This window comes from Fulmarus glacialis, unplaced genomic scaffold (assembly GCF_000690835.1).
Source record: "Fulmarus glacialis isolate BGI_N327 unplaced genomic scaffold, ASM69083v1 scaffold30431, whole genome shotgun sequence".
Taxonomy (NCBI): Eukaryota; Metazoa; Chordata; class Aves; order Procellariiformes; family Procellariidae; genus Fulmarus; species Fulmarus glacialis.
Window position 1 is genome coordinate 2,408 of NW_009191351.1, and position 609 is coordinate 3,016.

Here is a 609-nt window from a genome sequence, read left to right on the forward strand (position 1 = left end):
GGGACGGGACGGGGCGGCCCTCCCACTGCTACCAGCCCCTGGTCCAGCTCCTGTGCCAGGAGGTGAAGACTGGGCGCCAGGTGAGGGGTCCATATAAAAGCCCTGCTGGGGCACCCACCTTCCTCCGGCTCTCTGCCGGGGCGTGCGTCTCCCTCGGGCCATCATGTCGTGGTGCCTCTTCCCACCAGGACGGCCAAGTGCACCTGGTCACCCTCCTGGATGAAACCACCACGGCTGAGTGCCGGCAGGAGGTCGCCATCAACTTGGTCAAACTCTTCCTGGGCCAAGGGCTGGTCAAGGAGTTCCTGGACCTGCTCTTCGAGCTGGAGCTGGCCAAGCCCTGTAAGGCTGGAGTGGGGAGTGGAGCCAGCAGCTTCCAACCATCTCCTGGGGCTGCAAAACCTCCAGGACCTTGCGCGGTGATTTTTTTTGGGGTGACGGTTGAGATTCAGCCATCACACTGTGTTCCGGGTGGGAAACTGTTGAGTTCATCCTGAGCAAACTCATGGGCTGAGGTTGGCTGAGGTGGTTTGAGGTTAGGAAATCCCCGTAACTCCCATGGAAATGGCTGGGGAGGGAGGGCACAGCCCCTGTAAATGCCCCCCATGA

At 61.2% G+C, this 609-nt stretch overlaps 1 protein-coding gene across 1 annotated transcript in view; it reads left to right on the top strand.

Annotated features, from left to right (window-relative positions):
* The window catches only part of LOC104083253 (ras GTPase-activating protein 4-like), a gene marked incomplete at its 5' end in the record, with an annotated part of 3,130 nt that overhangs the window by 2,034 nt on the left and 487 nt on the right, over nucleotides 1–609 (top strand). Inside the window, 2 exons of the mRNA XM_009586671.1 lie at nucleotides 1–80; nucleotides 189–395. Of these exons, the coding sequence (XP_009584966.1) occupies nucleotides 1–80; nucleotides 189–395 (287 nt within the window). The remainder of the gene's footprint in view (nucleotides 81–188; nucleotides 396–609) is intronic.